The following is a 22175-nucleotide window of genomic DNA, read 5'->3' as shown; positions in this document are numbered from 1 at the left end:
AGCATATTGAAAAAAAAAAAAAAAAAAAGGACGAAGGAGAGACTGTAACAAATCGTCTTCCCCAAGATCCGCGCGGGATTAGCCGAGCGGTCTTGGGCGCTGTAGTCATGGATTGTGCGGCTGATCCCGGCGGAGGTTCGAGTCCTCCCTCGGGCATGAGTGTGTGTGTTTGTCCATAGGATAATTTAGGTTAAGTAGTGCGTAAGCTCAGGGACTGATGACCTTAGCAGTTAAGTCCCATAAGATTTCACACACATTTGAACAATTTCTTCCCCAAGATAATGAAGATATTTTAGAAAGCACATAAATCTAAAAAAGGATGACATCATTTGAAACACGTTTCTTTTGAATTGTCATCCAGTATCTTAATCAGTGCACTATCCTGTTCAGATTATACCCATACAGATGGAGCATTTGCTTTATTTTCTTTAACTGCAAGGGTAGAAGAAAGATTAATATTTAACGTCCCGTTGACAACGAGGGCCGGCCGCGGTGGTCTCGCGGTTCTAGGCGCGCAGTCCGCAACCGTGCGACTGATACGGGCGCAGGTTCGAATCCTGCCTCGGGCATGGATGTGTGTGATGTCCTTAGGTTTGTTAGGTTTAAGTAGTTCTAAGTTTTAGGGGACTGATGACCACAGCAGTTGAGTCCCATAGTGCTCAGAGCCATTTGAACCATTTGACAACGAGGTCATTGGAGACAGGGCACAAGCTCCGATTAAGGAAGGATTGGGGAGGAAATTGGCCGTGCCTTTTCAGATAAACCATCCCGGCATATTTCTTGTGTGATTTGGGGAAATTGCGGAAAACTTAAAATAGGATGGCCGGAGGAGTATTTGAGCCGTAGTCCACTGTGCTAGCCACTGCGCTACACACTCGATCTTAAATGCAAAAAATAACCACAACGCACGTCTAGATGTGAGGTGACGAATAAATTCCATTAAATGAATGCAGTGATTACGATGTAGAGTTTCGAACACACATAGTATGTCATTACTTTGCAATAGTATTCAAATGAGTGGCCCACTTTATTTATAGGTTATTGAATGAATTTCTTAGTATCATGTAAGGCCAATGCAAATGCAGGCACGGTTCCGTTTCTTTCCCATCTTTCCCCATAGTCTCTAACGACTTCGCCGGCCGCGGTGGTCTAGCGGTTCTGGCGCTGCAGTCCGGAGCCGCGGGACTGCTACGGTCGCGGGTTCGAATCCCGCCTCGGGCATGGGTGTGTGTGATGTCCTTAGGTTAGTTAGGTTTAAGTAGTTTTAAGTTCTAGGGGACTTATGACCTAAGATGTTGAGTCCCATAGTGCTCAGAGCCATTTGAACCATTTCTAACGACTTCATTAGCCACCAGACGTTAATCTCAATCTTCCTTCCTTCTGGGATGGAGAAGTCAACTGTGGCATTATTAAAGAGATCACCGGCGGGATGAGTTGGAAGTGACATTACAGTCCAGCTGTGCTCGAGAACTGGTAAAGGTGAGATATCTCCGTCTCTATGTATCAGAAAACGTGCAAGTGGTCCACGGCAGCGAGATAACTGTTATAGTTGCCTGGGTTCGTCCTAGCAGCAATAATGTCTACTTATGAGGTTCCAACATAACGCAGGAGCGAGGACCAGCAACTTGGATTACTAAATTTTATTTCTTAATTTTTTTCACATGTGTATTCTAAAATTTTCATATGTGATGACTAGTTTCGAACTACATTGTCCATTATCAAACCAAAACCTTCGTCGTAAACGTTAGCATGCACTTCCACCAGTACACACATATGCAATAGCCACAGCTGTTTTTTATATGTCTAAAGTAGTAGTGCTTGTACAAGATCCAGTGACTTCACAAAGAAAAGAAATGACAGCTCGCTCCAGTCGAATTTGGTATAACAAATGGAGTGGCAGCCACTCAGCTGTATAATGTACTCTGAAATTTAACAAAGAATGAAACTCTCCTTGTTAGGCTGACCTACAATATTGTAAATACCCTAGACTCTCGCTAATCCGGCCCTCAGTAGTCCGGCCTCTCAGTAATCGGCCGAACATCCAAAAACAAGTGCACAATGAATTATCGTGCGCAACAATGCTTAGTTAAACAATGCTTTATATACTGTACTTGAAATTGTAGCTTTCTTTACTGTTCGGAATCATGTCTTCTAAAGGGAAACACGTTATGCTAGACCTGAAGCAGAAACTCTAAATTTTAGATAAGTTAAATCAAGGTTCTTCGCAGAAAGCCATTGCTTCCTAGACTACATTATGCAACAACGAGATACATGCAGTACCTATGTAATGCTAGTAAAGCGTTTGTCTGATAAAGCATGCCACCGTCGCGTATCATCATTGCGACAATTAAAAATTAGGGACGTCTTTCATAATTGAAAATTAATGAAGTTTTGAATTTAATAAAGTATATCCTCTATGTTTTAAAATTGTATCCTTCCGTTCAATAAAGCACAGTACACTACATTCCCTATGTTTTCAAAATAAATAAAAAACAAAATAAATGAATAAAATTAATTTCAGACACTCAATAATCCGGCACTTCCGCTAATCCGGCACCCATATGAGCCAGGAATGGCCGGATTAGCGAGAGTCTAGTGTGATCATGTCGAACCCAGATATTGATCTAAAGTTACGTAATTGAATTAACAGCCTTACTGTTGGCTTGCGGAAAGGTTGGGTAATATCGATCGCGTTAGTAAGCATGATAGCTACTCATCAAGAATTTGTTTTGACAATTTGGGTCACGTCATTCAGTTAAGTCTTTAATTATGGCCCTTCCCAGGAAATTCTAGCGACTAATTGTTTCCGCTATGAAGTTTTGCATATGATCAGTACTTATCAGTCTGACCGTACTTGACGATGACTTTTCGCACTACGCATGATGCAACATGCAGTATACTCGCATGAATCCTCGTTCTGTAACCATGAATATTGGCAGTTCTGTACAACTTTCGCGTCATCTGTCGCACCACGCACATAACGATATAGAGGACATGCCCTGTCGCCTGTGCACAGCGTTGGCTCGGTCGAAAAGTAAATTAAGTAACTATGGTCAATGGCAGCACAGGATGTAATGTACACAAGGGCGTACCGAGCGAGCAACTAGTGTGACGCCCTCACCTCTTCCCTCGCAACCCAAACTTGTAATCCGCGTCAGCACACATACAAACCTATCAGTTCGAAGAACGCCAGATTATACAGGCTGGAATACCTAAATGTGCACTGCAAATATTACGTCCATTTCCGTGCTATTGGTGTGCAGTTTTCACAGAATGTATTGGTAGTCAGCGGCTCATATTGTTAGCCAACAAACAGATTGTCATAATACTTAGAACATGTATTTTTTGTGCAAACATATGCTTTTTTTAAATGGAACAACGCCTATTGACATTAACAAAGCAAAAAATTAGAATGTCAGAGTGTTTTTTGCAGGATTCTAGTGCGAGTCGTTTAAGAAATATAGTATTTTTGAATGTTCCGACACCGACACTTGTTTGTGCCACTAAATCTGCGTAGTTGCTAGGTACGATGTTGTTATGTTTGCTTACAGTGTGCTTGCGTATTCGTTGAATACGTTGCGACTTGCTAGTCAGTGTGTGTGTAACAATCTGAGCAGTAGGTCGTGAGAAGACGATGGGGTTTACCAGTGCAGAAAAGGCCAACATGCTCATGGTGTATGGAGAGTGTGGGAGAGTGTGGGAGAGTGCAGTTCGTTCATGTACAGTGTATGCAGTAAGATATCCCAATCGGCGCCATCCATCTTTGCAATTATTTATCATCTTCAGCCAGTTACGTGAAAGTGGTAGTGTAAGACCTAGACAACGTAACAGAAAAAAAGGCTCGTGCAGGGGTAATTCGTCCATGACGAAAACTGTGTGTTTTATTTAACTATTTACCATTACTTTTCTTGATCAGAAAAAGGTAGGTTATTTCAGTTAAAGTGAAAATAAAATTACATAGTTTTTAAACTCTTTTAAAAGTACGAGGAAAAAATTTTGTGTTCTAAACCATTCTTATAACATAAAGAAATGGACTTACTACTATACCTCTAAATGAAAACTTAAACTGATGATGTCTACATACATAGAGACGTCTTATTCTGTTAACACACGGCATCAAGGCCAAGAAAAACGTTTTTATTTTTCTGTTTTAATTTTAAAACAGCAAAAAATTTTTTTGCATTTCGGAGCATTTACAGGGCAAATTTTAGTTATTCCTATGACACAGGAAGTACACGCCGATGAAGGCGTATGACGGCGAGCGGAAGGACGGGTTTGAAGGTGGGGACGGAAGCCTGAAAAAAATTTAAAAAATGGCCAAGTGTGAGCAGGACTCGCGCACTGTCGGTTTCGTACAAAGTTAATTGTGTATAGAGATAGATCGCTCGTCCAGGGCATCGAGAATCTCGACGATTTTTACCTATTATTTATATCGTTATAGAAAAGATATCGGTCCCGGTAATTCAAAGACTGTGTCAAGATCTCTACAGCAGCTCCTGAGACTAGCCCTGACATACAAAAAGAAATGAGCAGTAGACTTCAGTTTACGTACCTAGAGAGAGAGAGAAGATTTAAGAAATACTTTTTATTTACTTGGTAATACATGACTATAACTTACATTTTATGTCTGAATGCAGTAATATGTGTCAGTCATGGTTTTCAGGGATGATGAATGCAATGTAGGTTCTAATGGCAAAAATATGTTTTTATGTGATATAACTACAGATTAATAATTTTCGTTTTTTTTCATTCACGTATGCTGTAAAACTTTGCTTCCTGACAAATTTCATGAGTCTAGGTCAACGGGAATTACCCTATATATTTCGATGTGTGAGTTTGCGAGTGTAAGAATAAGTGACATAAATAGCCGGATCTTTTGATTGCATTGACTTAGAAGCTTAATTTTTTTACACCGCCAAGGTACCATAGACCTTAGTATGTGAAATAAATCTGAAGTTGATATGCCTACTCTTTCGAGAGAAAAAGTGATCTTAACAGATGGATGTGCAGACAGATGGATGAAAATGACAAAAATATTTTTTTCTTGTGATATAATTAGTTATTAACAACTTTCGGATTGTTTTCATTTACTTTTACTGTGAATACCTGCTTCTTGCCAAATTTCATGATTCTAGGCTTGCGGAAAGTATCCTATAGGTTTTGATGAGTGAGTTTGCGAGTGTCAAAATATGTGACATAAATGGCCGTACCCTTCAACTGCATTGATTTACAATTTTAAAATTTCTTACACTACCAACGAATCGTAGACCTTTTATTATTAACGTATGCATCAATTACAGTAATACACATTTAGCAAAACAAAGAATATATATAAAAGCGAACATGTGAAATTATATATAGTACACAAGTTTTAAAACGGCTCAGACCACACTCGGATGTTGATGGACACGATCCAACGGAGTGCCTCGTGGGATGCTGGATGGAGCTTCTCAATGCCACCAGTGAAGCGTCTGACTGGACAGTCATTCACAATGTGGCTCATTGTTTGGGTGTCACCACAGTCACACACACTGTCACTTGAAAAGCCCCACTTGTGCATGTTGTATTTGCACCTACCCTCTTCGGTCCGATATCTGTTTAACTGCACCCACACCTCCCTCGGTTCGTGGAAGTCTGGAACTGGAACTGTTGGACTGTCTACAAGTTCGTGGTTTCGGGTTCTTGTAGCTTGCTTGCACTTACGTTTCCACTCTGCGTCCTGGTCGATTCCTGTGCATAGCATTTGCACTCCCATTTCATATGCTGGTCTTCTAGATTTGAGGCGTTTCCTGGGCAGTAACCTTAGTATGTGACATAAATTTTGACTCGATACGTCTAGTCATTCCTGAGGAAACGGTGTCTTAACAGACGGCCAGACGGCCAGACGGCCAGACGAATAACAAAGCGTTCCGTGTTTACCAGTTGAGGCATGGTATCCTAAAACCGAAAAAAGCAGAAGAAACAAAGTGGTCAGCGTCGCTGCTTCTAGATCGTGTAGTCCTGGGTTCGATTCCCAGCCGGGCGGAAATTTTCATCACGTACTTGCGTTTTCCTAATCATTTCACCTCATCTACATCGTAATGAAACGCAATTCGCTGAGGTGGCGTTAAATGGAGAGACTAGCACCATGCGGCCGAAAAACCCCAGACGGGGTTATATCACAGGATGAGTTGATTTCTTCGTTTGTTGTTGTAAGGAGCTGCAGAAATCCAGTAGTGGCGCTGCGATGAGGAGCGCCGTGCGGCCGGCCGGCGGGCGGCGACGGGGGGTTAGCGGCCGGTGTAACACTTCAGAGAAAGTGTGCTGCGCGAGAGGAGTGAAAGCCCGCAGCCGCAGCCGCAGCCGTGGTACCGTTAACCCAAAACTGGACAAAAGCCGCCTTGCAGGAAGGAGCAAAGCCGGCCGGAATGCGGGCACAGCCAGTGGCCGGCCATCAGCCGGGTACGGTTGCGCAAGCGGCAGCGCCGAGCGGCAAGCGGTTGTGTCACGGCTCACGCAATGCGCCTGCGCCACCCACCGCCGCCCCATCTGGACGAGCTTTCCTCGCCGCAGCCGTTTGTAAACACTGGGCAGGCCGCTTGCGATATCGCAGCGGCCGGGAGGCTGCGTCACGCAGATCTGCACATCTTCGTCTCCGGCACACTTGTCGACCGTAGCGCAGTTTGACTTGTCTTACACTGTTTAGTCACATTAATGAGACCACCACCCATATTTGACGTCATCGTGCAATAAACACCCACAGACGGCAAATGGCGGCACTAGCAGCTGAGGGTATATGATGGGACAAGGGTGGAAGCATTTTACAAACTGCTGAATTTGTTAACTGTTCACGTGTCGCCGTGGTTGTGTTATACCGTACATGACAAATTTGCGCTGCCCCAAACCTTCAGCGAGGCACCTGTGGTGCATCACAGGCTATAGATGATAGGGTTGAACGACAGCTGCGGACACGTGTATGGGCGAATAGAGCTGCAAATTTTGGTTTATTGACCGCCGAGATCCAGATCAACTACGGGGCTACCGACATTGTCTCCTCAACGACCGACGAGCGAACGTTGATGCGTATGGACTTCTGCAGCAGGTGCGTGGTTCATGCACCAATGTTGACTGCTGTTCATCGGTGACGAAGGCTGGAATTTGCACGCTAATATCGCAGCTGGACGGCCTCTGCGTGGCGATAAGTAGCCTTTAAGATGAATCACGGTTTATGCTCCATCGGACAGATGGAGGAGGGAGCTTTATGGTCTGGGAAATGTTTCGTGGCGTTCCTTGGTGATCTCGTCATTCTGAAAGGCACGATGGATCAACACCAGTGTGCAGCTATCATTGCGGATCATATCCAGCCCCACATGCAGTTTGTTTTTCCTAGGAACGATGGCATCCACCAGCAGGACAATCGAACGTGTCACACAACTAGCAGTGTACGTGTGTGATTCGAATTGCACCAGAATGAGTTTATCGTAGTCCCGTGGCCAACAGACCCTCCGGATTTAGACCCAATCGAGAATCTGTGGGAAAACTTCGATCGGGCTGTTCGAGCCATGGATCTCCACCCGTGAAACGTAGCCATCTGGCCTCGGTGCTGAAGTCGATATGGCACCACATCCCTGTCGGTACCTTCTAGAATCTCACTGACACTCTTCCTGCACGGTGCACACCGGTCGGCGCTGCAAAAGATGGTTATTCAGGCTTTGAGAGCTGGGCACATTAAGGTGATTGGACCGTGTATAACAGTGACGCGTGTTTCAAAACGGCACTCCACTTCAACAAGTGGTCTCCTACACATGCCTGTCTTGGCATAGTTGCCACACCGTTTCCCTCACTCTTCAAGTGAGTACTGGTTTGGCTCCACTGTTCTGCTGCTGATACAAAGCATACGAGCAGTTACGAAAGGAAGGCACAGATGTCGAGGGTGGTGGCACTGTAACTGAGACACAGAACCTGTCTTCAATAGGAGTGGGGTTAGCTTCCGGTCCAGCCTTACTGTTTTCAGTTGTACGTATTTTCTCTGAACGACCTGAAGTGAATGGTCCAACTCGGTAGCTGAATGGACAGCACATCTGACTACTACGCGGCGCACCAGGGTTCAATCCAGGTACTACCACGGATTTTTCCGTGGTGGGAGGACTCGAATGGGGTGAGCTCAGCCTCGTGATCCCAACTGAATGGCTATTTGAATCACTCAGCCTCGTGATGGCAGTTGAACAGCTGTTTAAATGAAAAGTAGCGGCTCTAAGGTCTGGAAAGCTGACGACGGCCGGAGGAGCGGTATGCTGCCCCTCCACACCGTGTCCGATTGAGCCGTACGACAGAGGATCACACGGCGCTCGGTTGGCAGCGCGGAGGAAATATTTTGTTGGGGGGTGGGGGGTGGGGGAGGGTAGTCTTACGATGGTTCCCCCCTCAGGGCACCTCCAATTTGCTCCTCACTCCTCAGTACTACTCCAACCGACATAGTGTTTCGTCTCTGGTAACCTAAACGTCAAAGTGATGTAAAATTCTTACTTATGTTCCCTCGTTTTAGACAGGAAATTAACGATTGGTCCTCAGTTTTATTTATGTTATTACATGTATTGCTACCCAAAAGGCAATATTGCACACAGGTTTACTGACTTTGACATTAATTTTCGTGTGGGCGAAAGAGTCAGTTGCTGGAAGAACGTCTTGTAATCGTAACTATTTAAGGCCGATGTAGCATTTCCTTAATTAGTATTTTACGGGAAGCTGACATTGAAACTATTCTATCTGGTCTTAATAGAGAAACAAAGTGCTACCAGTCTCTTAAAAATGTGTAGAAGTCCACCCGGTTATCAATATAAAGTCGTTTTGCACAACATATCGCTTTACCATTCGTAGTTATGTTAGACGTCGCATGCATTTGGCTTATTCATGCAAACCGACACTCTGACTACGTGGCCTTCAGTTTAACTAGGAACGCAGCAAGGAGCTTTTGGTATGAAAGTATCACTGCCATAAGTGATTACTACGATACATGCTAGAAAAAAGACAGGAGCATTGTGATGGTGCAGAAAAAACGAACTGTGTTGAGCATATTTGGGAGCACAGTACCTGTATAAGATGTTTCGGGAGGTGCTTTGACGAGCTTTATCTGGAGACAATATTTAGGCTTCGCTGTAGACCAGTGGCTCTTATCTTTCAAATTCTCGAGTTGAAGCGAGATACGGGTAACAAAAGACCCTAGGAGTGTTATCAAGGACTGTAGAAAATTCATACACAGAGGCCAAAAAGTGAGTATAACAGATGCAAATCACTGTACAGAGAAGCGGTTACAGATTTTTGAGAGGTCTTTAGGGAATGGGACCGTGTGGATTTATAAACTTCTGCATGAGAAAGTATACACCTTAAATAATAGTTGGGACAAGATTTCTGGAGACTTAGAGTTGCGTTTGATACAATGCGCAGACGCAGTACTAAAGACTTTGACGAGCAGTGTACCACATGAGTGTATTCTTAGGTGAAGGTATGGAAGTTGCAATACTCAGCCAGTACGTACAGCCTGTTCCTGTCCCAAGGCAACAAGGAAACAAGAAGGCTAAGGTCACTGTGTCACTATGACGAGAGACTTCTTCATGACACTGTTCAGAGATTTAGGGTTAGCCATTGGCTGGAATGGTTATTGATTGACAGTTGTTTGCTGCCACATCATTTAAGCTCAAATTGTGCAACGTTTTGTCGCCAAGAAAGGTAGTGGGTGAGGGTTCGTATGGAGAAAGGACGCTTTCATCTGAACGTCCCGTCGACGATGTTCTCATTAGAAAGGTATGAAAACTTAATGTTCAAGGATGAGACAAAAGTATATACAAATGAAGTGATTTGCAGAAAAAACTTAAATTAAAAGTCACTATCGCTAGTAAATAAATGCAAAAAACTAATTCAGTGTTGACTTAAGCGAGGAGGGACAAAAGACTGAGTTACAATTTTTGTAAAAAAAAAAAAAAAAAAAAAAATTGAGAACCGTCAGGATCAGACGAAAGATTCATTCTTAAAATCGTTATCTAACGACGAAACCTAGAGTTATTAATTATGTGGACTAGATATAATTATTTAAGCAAAAGAATTTTGTGATTATGTGATCTAGTATTATATTGTTGTCGGTCAGACGCTAAACTCTTTATTCTTTGTATTCCTTCAGTTTTGTAGGTTTACGTATAGTTGGATAGCTCAGTTGATTTGGTGGCTGATGAATAATCCAGGGTGATATGTAACTGATCACACAATTCTCTCCTCCTCTGTCATTTGTCCTAATACCTACAGTTTTTTATGTGTGTGAAAAATATCAAGATGTTCCGCAGTTTGGGTTTCATGTTAAGTTCCGTGGTTCGGATTTCAGGAAAAACTGTAGGTTTCCTAGCTACTGGCTGGATGAGTTGGCTTACAGGTTTGTCGAAGGTAAGGGTAAAGCGCTACCGATAGGTCACCTTCTGCTAAGGCATGTCAGTGATGAAACAAATCTTGACATTCAGCTCCTAGCTTCTGAAATTCAGTGTCAGCTGAAGAGTGAGTTACAGAGAAAAGTGAGAGCGGTGATACAATTTGATCAGCCACCTTGTTAAGCAGCCGGTACACGAGAAACCTTCTTTCTCAAATTTGCTCTTTTCTGTCTAAGAGGCTATAAAACAAGCCCTTACTCGTACCAACAAAGTTTGTCAATTTGACCTCGGTTTTGAAGCTCTGTGTGTAAAGAAAAGGAGTGCAAGACGCTGGTTCAGCGAAAGGTTGAAATTTAGAGAGGAATATACCCATTAAAATCTACTAAAGATAATATTACACCCACAACCTCAAGAGTATATCAGGTTTCTCCGAACGAACAGTCAGATTTTTAATAACTGAGTTATTTCGTTGTCACGTTGTAAAAGACGACGCAACTATGCGAAAATTTATTCTCTTGTACCTGGTCCTCTAATGACAGTTCGTTGAAATACCACAACGTGGGAACGTATATACTGTTTGTGGTGTCACCGCCAGACACCACACTTGCTAGGTGGTAGACTTTAAATCGGCCGCGGTCCATTAGTATACGTCGGACCCGCGTGTCGCCACTGTCAGTGATCACAGACCGAGCGCCGCCACACGGCAGGTCTAGAGAGACTTACTAGCACTCGCCCCAGTTGTACAGCCGACTTTGCTAGCGAAGCTACACTGACCAATACGCTCTCATTTGCCGAGACGATAGTTAGCTTAGCCTTCAGCTACGTCATTTGCTACGACCTAGCAAGGCGCCATTGCCAGTTTATATTCAGTGTAATAATGTCTAAACAAGACCGATGTTCTCCAATTGTGGATTAAAGTTAAGTATTCCAAGAACTACGTTCTTTTCTTTATAGGATAATTACTTTACCTTGTTCCAGACCTCACGCCAATCTGCGTGAGCTTAACGCGTGCCTTTCGGCTACCTCCGAGTGGCTTGGCTGTCTTGCTACGCCACTACACTGTTCGTGGATGAATCGAAGAACTTCGTTTTCTTTTTTTATTTCATTATACCCCCGCTTGTATGTTTTGCGTATAATATTGATTTTCTTCTTAACCTTTTCTTTCATATAAGGGGCGATCAAATTGTTGCTGCAGCGTACATGTACCGTAGCGTGACCCCGATACTGGTATGTTGGGAAGTGATTACTGCAGTATTCGTATCTTCCCGACATGAGTGCGGTAAATGCGGAAACGTCAACTATGGCGACGTGATAACCGAATGCGTCCAAACAGAACCAACTACTATCATTCTTTGCTTGGCTACTGAACGACAAACACCGGTAGACATCCATCGGAGAATGAAGAATGTGTGTGGGCAGCATGTTTGTCGAAAACGAAGTCCGGGAAAACTGCGACAAGGGTTGCTGCTGCTTCATGCCAACACGCGTTCTCATTTCTCAAATGTCGTAACGCAGAAGTTACGCCAACTCAGTGAGAGACATACGAGCACCTGCCCTATAGTCCTGCACTCACACCACGTGATTAACACGTCTCTTCTCCCTTAAAAAACGGCCTTGAAGGGTTGACGATTCCTGTCGAACGAGGAACCAGGCAGTTACGGAAATCTTCGCGCAGCAGGACACGTTGTTTTATCAAATGGGTATCTGCAACCTGATGCATCGGTGGGATGATTGCCTCAATGCTCAAGGCAATTTCGACTCATTGGCATGTAGTTTCTGGCCTGTAAGGCATTCAAATGGAAACTCTCTGATCGCCCCTTATAATACATGGCTGGGAAAGACGCAACATCTTTACCATTTCAGTAATTGCCAGTGCTATTTTGTTTTTATCCTTAATCGCATTTATCACAGTTCTGGAAACTCACTGCTCACTATACAGTGAGCTAAATTGTAATGAATCTCTTTGTCGCTAAACATCGACACAAACAACAACACCGTCTTGTCAAACCTGCCATCATTCAAAATTTATCTCAAGCACGTCAAACACGCTCTATGTCTGACAAGCACGCCAAACAGCGTTATACACGGAGAAATATTTGGTAAACCTAGGAAACAAAATTTTGTTTGTAGGACATCCGCAACTAACAAGGGAACCTCCCCATCGCACCCCCCTCAGATTTAGTTATAAGTTGGCACAGTGGATAGGCCTTGAAAAACTGAACACAGATCAATCGAGAAAACAGGACGAAGTTGTGTGGAACAATGAAAAAATAAGCAAAATATACTAACTGAGTAATCCATGCGCAAGATAGGCAACATCAAGGATAGTCGGAACTGAGGAGCGCCGAGGTCCCGTGGTTACCGTGAGCAGCTGCGGAACGAGAGCTCCTTGATTCAAGTCTTCCCTCGAGTGAAAAGTTTAATTTCTTTATTTTCGCAAAGTTATGATCTGTCCGTTCGTTCATTGACGCCTCTGTTCACTGTAATAAGTTTAGTGTCTGTGTTTTGCGACCGCACCGTAAAACCGTGAGATTAGTAGACGAAAGGATGTGCCTCTCCAATGGGAACCGAAAACATGTGATCGCAAGGTCATAGGTCAACCGATTCAGGAAAACACGTCTGATGTATTCTATACGACACTGGTGACGGCATGTGCGTCACATGACAGGAATATGTTGTCGACCCACCTAACTTGTACACTTGGCGTATGGGTAAAAAGATTCTTCTACCTTGCCCGATGAGTTTGTCACATAAACTGCAACAAATGAATGCAACAGTTTCACAGTCGCACAGTTTTCCCTGTGCTCTGTCAATTCATATGTTTTTAACCAATACATATGTTTTTAACGTTTTCAAAATTTTCCGTTGTAGACCGTCAAATCCTGCATATGTCCAAGCAAATCTGAACATGCCCTGGAATTTTGGAGAGCGAAGTTGATTATGTGTGAGTGCCTGAACTTTGATAATTGTCTGAAAATAAAAAATTAAAACTATTCACTCGAGGGAAGATCCGAATCAATGACCTCTCGTTCTGCAGCTGCTCACGCTAACCACAGGACCACGGCGCACGTGAGTTCCTACTCTCCTTGATGTTGCCTATCTTGCACGTGGACTACTCAGTTTGTATATTTTGCTTATTTTTTTCGTCGTTCCACACAACTTCTTCCTGTTTTCTCGATTGATTTGTGTTCAGTTTTTCAAGGCATATCCACTGTGCCAACTTATACCTAAATCTGAGGGGGGTGCGATGGGGAAGTTCCCTTGTAAGAGGCATGATTGATAGAATCACATCCGCTTCAGTTGTAATAACGATTTATTCACTCCATGACCGATTTCGGGATATTAAAATCTCATCTTCACGTGTATAAAATTATTATATTTGATCATGCGTTATATGCAATCGGGCCAAGCAGTAGAAAGATTCCAAACCACTGCATCTTTGGCAGACACTGTCGCCCGCCGGGCATCCGCACGCTATGGGCGCCAGCAACAAAGCTAACAATGGTAGCGGATGTCATTCTATTAATCAAACTCAGTAATGTTGACAAATTTTCTGATAGTGTACGGGGGGCTTTAACAGCGGCGGAGCGGCGGAGAAGCGCTGTTCGCCCGCAGAGCGGGGAAGCGACCTTTGAGACTGGTGGCCGGCGATCAGGTGTTGGTCCCCGCTGGACTCTCCCCCCCCCCCCCCCCCCCATTACATAAGTACACAACATACTGCTTCCAGGGTTGCGCAAAACACGCTCCACGCGTATTTCTTAACTACGCACGTAACGCCGGTAGAGATCACGCAGTGAGAAGATGGCAATCGTTCTCCACCTGCCGCTTCCAACATGGCCGCTGCTGCTCAAAGAACTTCATGCCACTTGTAACAAACGAAACGCTTCGAAGGGCATAACTGCATTGTTTGTGGATGAACAGCCTAGTATAATTTTCACGAAGGTATAGTCATACAGTATTAATTATCGCCTCGAAAGTATCAAGCTGCGATCATGAAGCTTGTTAATGGTGTCAGTCCTTCTCTACGTCTGCACCCTTGAATGCGACACTGTTTTCGCAACGATAGAGGGGCTTTGGTCTTAGGCGGCTTGGTTAGTCAGGAAGCATTCCACTTCGAAAATCAGCCCGTCGTCATTCTGGAAGTGATACGAAATGGGTTTGAATTTAGCAGAACTGGACTAACGACAGCTGTTTGCGACACATGAAAACTTGTGCCGGACCGGGACTTGAAACCTGATTTTCCGCTTATCGCGAGCGGTCGCCTTAATCACTTCGGACAGCTGAGCACGCCTCCAGGACTCATTCGTACTTCCATAAGTCGCAGAGTCCACAGCCCTTACTTTCGCACATTTCATGATTCCTGGAGAGACAAATATTTTATCGTCATTTTAACCCATCGAGGCACGGATGCATTATTTATGGTTACAGTGTCTGTGTGTAGACAGTGTCTGTACCTCCACATTACAGTGTCCTTCAGACATGCATGCATGCCAGATTTGAGAGCTCCAAAGAATCAGCATATGTGACTGTGCCCTGCACAGAATGAGCGGAACCACTGTTGTGCAGCATAACAACCCCCTTGAACAGCTTCCTAAAACGGTTTGTCTTGACAGCCTCCCATAACTTCGTCACGAGATTTCGTAGTATGAAACTATGTTGAATTTTCTATTACTAATAAAATGTGTTAGCGCGTCTTGGAACACCCAAAAACACTCAGAAACACAACTGCCATGTGATGATTAAGTGTTCACCCTTTTTGCAGTGGTGAATCGTCTTGTATCAACTTCTTGTTTTGCTCCTTTGTCTCGGGAGCTACTGATACACCCAGAACTCGTCAGTGCTGACTAGGCGGCTAAATAAGTCATCCACACTGTCCAGTCACATTAAAGTGACCAACTGTCAGAATTCTGAAAACCATCTTTTGCAGCGCGGACCGCTGCGGGACTTGCAGAAAGAGAGTCAGTATAGTTCTGGACAGTACCGACAGGGATTTGGAGCCATACCGACTCCAGTGCTGTGGCCAGATGCGCTGGGTTTCTCGGTCGAGGATTCACGACACTTACACCCTGATCGAGGTTTTCCTACAGATTCTCGATTGGGTTTAAATATGGGGAGTCTGGTGGCCAGGGAAGTACGGTCAACTCATCCTGGAGCTTTCCGATCCATGTACGTACACAGCGAGCTGTGACACGTTGCATTGTCCTGCTGGTAGATGCCATCATACCAAGGAAAAATAAACTGCATGTAGGAGTGTATATTGTCCCTAAGGATAGATGTATACATGTGTTGATCCATAGTGCCTTCCAGAATGACGACATTACCCAGGGAATGCCAAGAAAACATTCCTTAGACCACAATATTTCCTCCACTGGCCTGGACCCTTTCGGCGATTGTTGCAGTGCCGTACACTCCAAAGGTCATCTGTACGATGGAGGATAAAACATAATTCATATAAAAATGCCACCTGTCGCCACTCAGTGGACGTCGAGGCCAAATACGCAGGCAGTAACGCGGCTGAACGGTCGTTGAGGAGACACTGTCGGTAACCCCTTGGTTCAACTTTGCATTCAGTTGCTCAAAAGTTGCACGTCTATTCGCCAGTACAAATCTCCGCAACTGTCGTTCAACCCTATCACTGAGCGGTTGGGGGTGGGGTGTGGGGACACATTTGCTAACACAGTGTACTCGCATTCGGCAGAACGACGGTTCAAACCCGCGTCCGGCCGTCCTGATTCCTGATCAGTGATTTCCCTAAATTACTTCAGGCAAATGCCGAGGTGGTTCCTTTGAAAAGGGCAAGGCCAATTTCCTTCCCCATCCTTCCCTAATCTGAGCTTGTGCTCCGTCTCTAATGACCTCGTTGTCGACGCGACGTTAAACACTAATCTCCTTCTCCTCCTCCTGCTCTGTCAAATATTCCCCGTTATACATCGCAGTTACTTCGGCATCGGTTTTGGATAGCAAAATTCTGCCATTTACGATATATTTTAACCACGGTGGCACGTGAACAGTTCATAAACTTAGCCGTTTCGTAGATGCTTCCGCCATTGACCAAAGCCAATGATCACGCCCTTTTGGATGTCACATAAATCGCTCTATTTCCGCAATACGACAACGACTGCACTGTTTTCCACATTCCCCAAGACTCATTTTATATACTCTCCACTGCTAACGGTACCACCTAGCTTCTGTGGGTGTTTACTACACGTTGATTTCGGACATAGACGGTAGTCACCTTAGTGTGGCTGGACCGCGTAGATTGTCCTGTCACAGCTGGAATATTTGCGTTGCTATCAGCGGTCATATATTTGAGAAACCTTGTAAAGTTTGACAAATTGTCTGATCGTGTACTGGGTGCTGTAACAGGGGTGGAGAAGCGGTGTCCGTCCGCAGAGGGGTTTTTAGAATGGATGTCAGCAGTCGTGGAATGCTGGGGACGTCGACATTTGTAATGTTCAAAATGTCGTGCATGTTGTCGAAAACTGATATATGATTGATTTTCGCTTTTGCCGTTGTCGCGTTGATTACGATACTCCGGTTTTGGCGCGCCATGGTCTCTACTCGTACTTCTCTTGGGATTCCCGCTTCTTCACAGAAAAATGGCCCGCCACTGTGTTCTTCGTCCATTCGCACGTATTGGGTCACACTGGTAGCGTGTGCACCAACCTAACCACAGAGTCATACGTTAGTGTATTCGTGCCACACAATTTCACCAACTCAACATGTTATTTCAGCCTCTTTTCCTTCAAGTGCAGAAAGCGGATTACCACACGTAACTCCAATTTCCGTAATATCAAGTTTTCTATGTTGCGTTTAATGTAAATTCGAGACCAAGGTGCAGCGTCCTCAGCCTGATACTGAAAGACAATGCTTATGACAGGTAAAGTGGACGATAATTCGACGTAGTGCCCTTGAATGTCAAAGCATTTTGTCCATCGTATATACATGGAATTGACATTATGCTTGCAATGCGATTCTGGTGTGTGTGAAAAACATTCATTTATGACTACCATAGCATCTTCATGTACTGAAAACGTTTACAAGCAAAATAATTATGAAAATGTGAAAATAGATGAGACAGATACTGTCAGATCTTCTATGACTGTATTTTCATTAGGAGCAAGACACAGTCGATGAGGGTCATGAAGTCATGACTGAATATTTTATTTGTGTAAGGTACCTTACTTACAAGTTTCTCTAGTTCGTGCTTAGGAAAAATAATTATAATGGAGGAAAACACTGTCTTATGCTGTGCAGCATACCTTGGTCGGAAGTCCGAATGGTGCACTATGTAGAACTTGGATAAATAAATTGAAACTTAGAATACTGCATAGCGAAAAGACCATAAGCGTTATTTAGTTCGGGGTAACGTTATTGACGGCTTATCTTTCGTAGTCGGTGTATTCGACCGCAAAAAGTTTCTGCGAGCTGTTGTCCAATAAATAAATAAATAAATAAATAAAAATAAAAAAGGACGACAGGGTTAACAACAATTCTCATCGTCGTCCATGTCTATAGACTGTCAGCCCTTACCAATTTCAGCCATTCCGTAAGAGAACTGAACGTCTTGCATGGATCCGCAACTGTCTTACTGGATATTCTCTTTCATATCGTGAGCGTCACAGTCTCACCGTCTCCTCACTTCTGTGTAACCTGAAACACGGGCACCGCAACGCGTATATCGACTAGTACTCGTTTCTCTCCTGTGGAACACTGTGTACTGTCTCATGGTATGTTGTATAAACACATTCTTACTGACTTAGAAATCCATCCCGGCAAATTATAGCCCTTTCCACCCCTTTACTCTATGAACCAAGATAAATGTTTCTCGGTACCAGTTCTCACTGTCACATCCAACTTCCCCGCTACACCACACATACCAACCGCTGGTCTCCCGACGCCCTTTTACTTAGATATGTACTCTTACTCCGCTTACTGGATCATCCATCAGTATCTACAGCTGACTGTCATCCTTTCTACCAACATCATCATCAAAGTGAAACGATGACTCGCCGCCAGCAGTATTGTCATCTAGAGCAACAGCATCATTCTGCATCGCACACGTTGATCTCATAATGCCAACAACATAACCTTAAATGTCAAATGTTTATCATCGAAAAATATCGAGTGTTATTTTATTTCAATCTATTTCTTACTGCCTAGATTTACATAAGGCCCAAAAGCATTAAGAAGGCTGGTGACGACCCGTCCCCTTAGAACGAATAAAATTAACAGTAAAAGGAAGAAATAAGAAAGAAAAAAATGAAACAGAACTCCAGCACGTTCAAATGACATTGCGTCTGGTGATGGTTTCAGTTAAGACGTCGAGTGCATGTACACACGATGGGTTTAATTTATACATACGAGAACAGCCTAAATTTATGTAAGCATGCATACACATTAAAACGGTCATGTTTTCCAACACATGTCTCTGAGATGAATAAGAAACGCAACGAAGGCTTCTGAAATATGATGTAAACTCAGGCAGTAGAACTTAAGTTACAGCTTATAAGATAGTTTGTAGCATTGTTTTCATTTCACATAGAAGAGAATTTGTCTGCCATGACTTACCTCGATGTCATGTTAGGTGGTTTGTTGCAGCTAGAGCAAAAATTCTACCACAAGAGGCTCCTGTTTCCCGAGCTCCTGAAACACCAAAAATTTAGATTTTTTTTCGTATGACATAGAAACCTAGAAATTTTTATGAATGTATTTGGTTAACGCTCTGAGAGATAATTGTAGAATCACACTTTTCGAATATAATGAAATATTACATAACTCGCACATTATTGTTTAAATTATTTAATAATAAAAAAACTGATTCAAAGCGTTTTCTCTATTTTACTAATATTTTTCTTGTGTTTCGTGAGCTAAATGTCGCTATATAACTCATAAAATGCTGATATTATTTTTTAAATGAAGAAGCAAGTACAATTGAAAAAATCATGAAAACGAAAGTTTCATTAAGATGTTTACAAATAAGTAACGCATTAGAATGAAACATACGAAGCTACTGTAAGGAACTCCTGGACAGACAATCTGTACAATGCTAATCCTTTTTCTGTCTAGTGTTTGCTGAGAAAATCCTGCGGCAGGTTTTGAATCGTTCCACGTTATTAATAACAAATTCCATAGGAGAGCATACTTGAAGGATGGTAGAGTCAAAATTTTGTGACGTTTGAATAGCAGCTCGTACGAAGATGGGGAAGTGAATGCGTGGATCGTTCTGATCTTTCTTTGCTGGTCTGAGAGTATTCTTGAACGATGTACGCAATTAGCTACAAACATCCATAAGGCATCATCATCATCATAAGTCTGGAAGAAGGTCTCATCCAGCCTTTAGCATGCATTGTGGTCATCATCTAAGGACATATTAAAGTTAAAATGAGCAAATTAACAGTTCATATTCCAGTGTCAGTGAACGTTAGTCTTGTAGTAAAGACAGTATTATGTGTTTTCTGAGCACGATGCTGAATATGATACTTCCAGACAGCTTTTCATCTTCTTTAAGTCTCAATAAATTGAGATGTTCAACTTCTTTGACCAGATGTTCTTCCTATGATACTAAACATTCAGTTTTGCGGAAGTTCTATGTCGCAAGCTGTATGCTCTGTGGTTGTTATACAATTATGTGATCAAAAACCACACCCGTATGTGATGCCTCACGAGAGGCAGACCCGACGGTACTAAAGAGGTGGGAGTATTGTGTCATCAGTAGAGAAGCAGGAACGTCAGAATGGGTCTGTCACTCCTGACTTCGAACTTGGACAGGCCATCGGATGTCACCTGAATAACAGATCCATCAAGGAAATTTCAAACCTTCTAAAACTGCCGAAGTCGACTGCTGGTGATGTCACTGTGAAGTGGAAACGTGAAGGGAATGCCACAGCTAAATCAAGACCAGACAGGGCTCATACACGCCACTGGACGTTACATGACTGGAAACCAACGATTTGGAATGAATCAAGTTATACCCTTTGGCAATCCGATGGAAGGCTTTAAGTTTGGCGATTGCTCGCAGGACGTTACGTGACATCACGTGTAGTGACAACAGTGAGCTACAGAGGCAGTGATGTTACGGTATTGGGATATTTTTCGTGGTTAGGATATGGTCTCCTTATTGTGCTTAAGAAAACACTAAATGCTGAAGAGTACATTTTATACAATTGTGTACTCCGTACAGTAGAGGAACAGTTCGGAGATGATGACTACGGGTATCAGCTTGACAGTGCGCCCTGTCATATGCAGCATCAGTGAGGCAACGTTTTGTGGACGTTAACATTCCTGAAAGGGAGCAGTCGGCCCACAGCCTCGACCTGAACCCAATGGATACTGTTGGCACCCAACTACATAGGGAGAAACGATCATAATGATAAAATAAGAGAAGTCAGGGCTCGTACAGAAAAATTTAAGTGCTGGTTAATCCCGCGCGCCGTTCGAGAGTGGAACGGTAGAGAGACGGTTTGAAGGTGGTTCATTGAACCCTCTGCCAGACACTTTATTGTGAATAGCAGAGTAGTCACGTAGATGTAGATGGATCAGCTCTGGAATGAGTGCGAGCGTCGACCTCGCTCCAGACTACAGCGTCCAACATTGCTACCGGTACCTTCTCTGGTTTCGGCTGTTAAGTATGAACAGTGGGCTTCATTCCCCCTCAGACATTCAGAGTTCTCTGAAAGTGTCCCCAGCAGAGATCAAGCCGTCAAAAAGGCGAAGAGTGGACACATCCCATATTAAAGTGCACTAATAAGTGTCCGATAATTTTGAGCAGACAGTACCTTTAAGCCATTCTCTGTTCACTGTAAGCCACGAGTACGATCTGTCGTTACTCGTTACCTTATTAGCTGCAGAGTTTACACTGCATTACATATCTTCCATAGAGGCACCTGTGTCACAGGAAAAAGAAAATGTCATGTTCATTATGTATGTTGACTCTTACATAGAAGATAAGAGCAACCAGACACTTTTTACAATGCTGTTTATCTATTAAAATAGCGCCATTACCAGTTTCGAACCGACAGGTTCATCTTCAGACGGCTAGTTTACGTTAAGATACATTTTACATTAGTTTTCGCCTTTTGTTTTCCCAGCTGATGAAATTTTCTTGGGGTAGTGGTGCCGATGAAACATCCGCGCCATTACGTTCCAATGCAGACTGCTTGTGATACTGCAGCATCGAAAACTATACGATCACTTTTTTATGTATATATCTTCTATGTAAGAGTTAACCTATATTCTGACACAGCCACGGCTCTGAGTGTCAGTTTTCGACAAAATAGCGTCATATCAATTGTTTTTTATGTTAAAAACATTACTGCCGAGGACAATATTTTTGTTTTTAACAATACAGATATTCCAGGTTTTCACATCCACGGCCGCTAATAGACTTCATGAAACATTGCATTTTGTGCAAATTCTACAGGAGCTGTCGTCTTTTGATCGTAGCGACACAGATTACAACTAATAATTTAACAATGTGCTGATGAAACTTGCAAATATTCAGTTCAAATTGTAACATTATTTTAAACAGCTAGGTAATTTCTTGGCAGTATGATCCTGTATACGAAATTACGGAACTTATCACTATGTGTGTTAATCTTTGGCGACCCCTTCCCTCCCTCCTACATTTCTCTCACTCTCTGTCTCTCTCTTTGGTACTGTGTGCAGCAAACACTGGTTGTCGTATGACGCTTGCATATTTTGCAATAGCTGTTCACAATATACCATTTTTTAGATGAAAGCTGTATTGCATGGGATCGTTCTTGGGCAACGTCTTAAACTATG

General features: G+C 43.3%; 1 protein-coding gene across 2 annotated transcripts in view; it reads right to left on the bottom strand.

Annotated features, from left to right (window-relative positions):
- LOC126248486 (elongation of very long chain fatty acids protein AAEL008004-like) overlaps positions 1-22175 on the bottom strand; it is a 332054-nt gene that overhangs the window by 255238 nt on the left and 54641 nt on the right. For both annotated transcript variants that reach the window (XM_049949509.1, XM_049949510.1), the window contains exon 2: positions 18963-19037. In XM_049949509.1, coding sequence (XP_049805466.1) covers positions 18963-18973 — 11 coding nt within the window. In that variant the 5' untranslated portion in view covers positions 18974-19037. The remainder of the gene's footprint in view (positions 1-18962; positions 19038-22175) is intronic.

The sequence above is a fragment of the Schistocerca nitens genome, chromosome 3, assembly GCF_023898315.1.
Source record: "Schistocerca nitens isolate TAMUIC-IGC-003100 chromosome 3, iqSchNite1.1, whole genome shotgun sequence".
NCBI lineage: Eukaryota > Metazoa > Arthropoda > Insecta > Orthoptera > Acrididae > Schistocerca > Schistocerca nitens.
The sequence above is the reverse complement of the archived record's forward strand: the minus strand, read 5'-3'. Positions and strand labels throughout refer to the sequence as shown.